This window comes from Coregonus clupeaformis, chromosome 7 (genome assembly GCF_020615455.1).
Source record: "Coregonus clupeaformis isolate EN_2021a chromosome 7, ASM2061545v1, whole genome shotgun sequence".
Classification (NCBI taxonomy): Eukaryota; Metazoa; Chordata; class Actinopteri; order Salmoniformes; family Salmonidae; genus Coregonus; species Coregonus clupeaformis.
The window spans coordinates 44,322,702-44,325,849 of record NC_059198.1 but is presented as its reverse complement, the minus strand read 5'-3'; the positions used below and the strand labels follow the sequence as shown (position 1 = coordinate 44,325,849).

Here is a 3,148-nt window from a genome sequence, read left to right as displayed (position 1 = left end):
TAACCAGTATTTTGCAGGGTCAAACATCAAACGTTACAGTTCAATCATATCAGCTCAAACGTTTCAGTTCAGTCACACTAGCCATTCATCACTTTAGCTTTATGTTCCCAATTGTTATTAACGGGTTATACGGTTTAAGCAACCACAAACCCAACAGTTATTCACAAATTATACAGTTTGGACAGCCACAGACGTCTTTAATTCCCAATTAGTTTTCTATCAAGGTATACAGGTTTATCATTCACACTCATGCATAGCGTCACCCCTGTCTTAAAGAATTTTAAGTGTCTCCTTTGAACCTAGTCATATCTAGTCTGAACTGATATGTGCCATAGCATCGCACTGCCTATCTATTTAACCCTCCCGTTGTCCTGGTATTCTGTACACACGCCGTGCCCTCCGGGTCGAACTGTCCCCCTCTCACTAAAGGCCCAATTGGAACATGTGGGACAGTATGCGTGCGAACAGCCTTTGCAGATGTATTTGTTACACCTGGTGCACACCGTGTGTGTTTTACAGTCCTTCTTTGTGGGGCAGACCTTGACACCTCTTCCTCTTACTGGGTTGTGCGGGGTTGGGTGCTTGGGCCGGTGCGTGGTCCGGTGCTGCGGGGCGTGATCCCGCCGGGGCTGATCACGATACGTAGCCCTCTGAACAGCTTTGACGAGCGCCGCAGAGGCTTCGGTGCGAGGGAGACGAGCCCTTCTTTGTATGAACGGAGTCACTAGTGCCTTTCCCAGCTGCTCGAGGAACACCCTCCTCTTGTTTCGCTTACCAGGCATCTAAGTGGGGTTGAGCTCTCGCCATATGACAAAAGCGTTGTAAGAGGACAAGTCAAGGATGTTGTGGAAGATGACCAGGGGCCAGCGCGCGGTCATCCTCCTGCAGCTGTAGGTTCCAATCACCTTGTCTAGGTTGTCCACACCTCCCTTGTTGCTGTTGTAGTCTAGGACGATGGCCGGCTTCTTGTCCTGGCGACGGCTAACGTGAGCCTCGGTGTGCAGCGTGCTCAGGAGTAAGACGTTCTTGTTTTTCTTTGGCAGGTAGGACACTAGAGCGGTGGTGGGCGTGAAGGCGAACTTGGAGGAGAAGAGGAGCCTGTCCTTTGAGGCGAGCAGCGCCTGCGGGAGCTCTGGCTTGTTCTTTCTGACTGTGCCGACCACGGTGACGTTCCTCCTCAGGAGCTGGCGCGCGAGCTCGTATGAGGTGAAGAAATTGTCGCAGGTGACGTTGTGACCCCTGAGTCCCTGCGTTAAATCGAGCACGACCCTCATCCACTGGTTCTTCTCGGGGCCTCCGCATGTGGCCTTCCCGGTGTAGACCTGCATCTTCCAGGCGTAGCTGGATTTGGAGTCGCAGGCCACCCAGGTCTTGATGCCGTATTTGGCCGGCTTGCTTGGGATATACTGGCGGAAAGGACATCGGCCTGGAGGAGAGAGAGAGAGAGAGAGAGAGAGAGAGAGAGAGAGAGAGAGAGAGAGAGAGAGAGAGAGAGGAGAGGAAAGAGAAGAGATTAGCTTTAGCGTGTTGTGTTGTGTTGTGTTGAGTTGTGTACAGTGTTGTTGTGCTCTTGTACGGTGTTGTTGGCCCGGCACACCTCTGAAAGGGACCAGTTGCTCGTCCACCGTCACGTCGGGCCCGGGGTTGTAGAGGAGCGGCAGCCTCTCGACCCACTTGTCCCAGACCTCTCTCACGGCCGCAAGTTTGTCACCGCCGCCTGCTGCGCGACTCTCGGCTCTGGTCTGGCGGTCGTCGAAGCGAAGGAGTCTCGAGTAAGCGTGAAAGACTTTGAGCGGCATGGTTGCGCGGAAAATGGTCCTTCCGCTCTCGGCGTCCCAGAGACTAGAGGCCGCTTCGCCTCGGGACCTGTACACGCCGGCTAGGATGAGCAGCCCTACGTAGGCTCGCAGGTCTGTGGAGTCCATCGCTTTCCAGCGGCCGCCGCCGCGGTCGCGGTCGTGGTCTTCGTGGTCGTCGTCGGCGTAGTGGCGGTGGTCGTCGTCGCCGCCGCCGCCGCAGCCGTCGCCGTCGCCTCGGGCTCCGTATTTTCGAACGCCCTCCAGATTGGTCATCTCCAGGATGATGTCTTCTATCTCGGGTGTGAAAAACAAGCGGAACATGGAGAGGATATCGCGGGCTTGGCCTACGGCCTGCCTAGTAGGCCCGGGCCTCATGTCCTCCGGCACCTCAGCAACCGGCCTGTTACTTTTTGCCGCTGCGGCGGCCCCTCCGACGCCCCGATTGTTGTCACAGGGCACCGAGCACCATTGGATTTGGCCGTTTCTCGACACGAATGTCTCTCTTTCCACTCGAGGGATATCGTGTTGTGTTCTGGGGCTGATGCTGCGGCGGCGGCTGTGGCAGAGGCGGAGGTCTCCTCGCTCTCCTTCACCTTCAACTTCCCCTTGTTCTTCCCCTTGTTCTTCCCCTTGTTCTTCTTCTTCTTGTTGGTCGTCGTTGTCGTCGTCGTCGTCTCGTTCGTCTTCTACGCCTTGACCTTCTTCTACTTGGACATCGTCCTCGTCGTCGTCGGCGGCGGCGGCAGCGGCTGCGGCGTCGTAGTCGTCGTCGTCGTCGTCGTCCTCTGTGGTCTCCTCATCCTCTGGGTTGTATTCCTCCCCGTCTTCTTCTTCGGACGCTTCCTCGTCCGCTTCCTCGTCGCAGTCAGAGTCATTGGAAAATATATGTTCTAGGACCTGTTTGGCCGTGAAACGCACAGCACTCATAATAGCTTCGGCACCCAGGCTGGGGAAGTCCCCAAGACCTCTCTCTTTGGGACGTGTCCGGACATGCCACGGAGGCAATATTAGTAGTAGTAGTAGTAGTAGTAGTAGTAGTAGTAGTAGTAGTAGTAGTAGTAGTAGTAGTAGTAGTAGTAGTATTAGTTGTTGTAGTTGTAGTAGTTGTAGTAGTTGTAGTAGTTGTAGTAGTAGTAGTAGTAGTAGTAGTAGTAGTAGTTGTAGTTGTTCTTGGTGTTGGTGTTTGTTTACGGCTTACCTAGTACCTCTGGCTCAGAGCTTATGCCTCTAACGTGTAGCCTGGGTCGTTTTGACCCCGGGCAGGACAGGACAGGACAACGCTAGGGGTTATACAGCAACTCGCTCTAACACTCTGACACGTAGCCTGGGTCTTTTTGACCCGGACAGGA

General features: G+C 54.6%; 1 protein-coding gene across 1 annotated transcript; it reads right to left on the bottom strand.

Annotated features, from left to right (window-relative positions):
* Positions 1 to 782: 782 nt before the first annotated feature.
* LOC123491274 (piggyBac transposable element-derived protein 4-like) lies at positions 783 to 2,726 on the bottom strand. The gene is made up of 2 exons (XM_045221549.1): positions 1,598 to 2,726; positions 783 to 1,426 (listed from the first exon to the last, which is right to left on the bottom strand). The coding sequence occupies exons 1-2, from the start codon at positions 2,724 to 2,726 to the stop codon at positions 783 to 785; spliced, it is 1,773 nt and encodes a 590-aa protein (XP_045077484.1).
* Between the last annotated feature and the right edge of the window lie 422 nt (positions 2,727 to 3,148).

Bases quoted from the DNA above. Each gene is read 5' to 3' on its own strand.
- LOC123491274 (XM_045221549.1), bottom strand. From the start codon at position 2,726: ATGAGTGCTGTGCGTTTCACGGCCAAACAGGTCCTAGAACATATATTT. The intron at 1,427-1,597 runs GTGTGCCGGGCC...TCTCTCCTCCAG, and splicing joins GCAACTGGTCCCTTTCAGAG to GCCGATGTCCTTTCCGCCAG.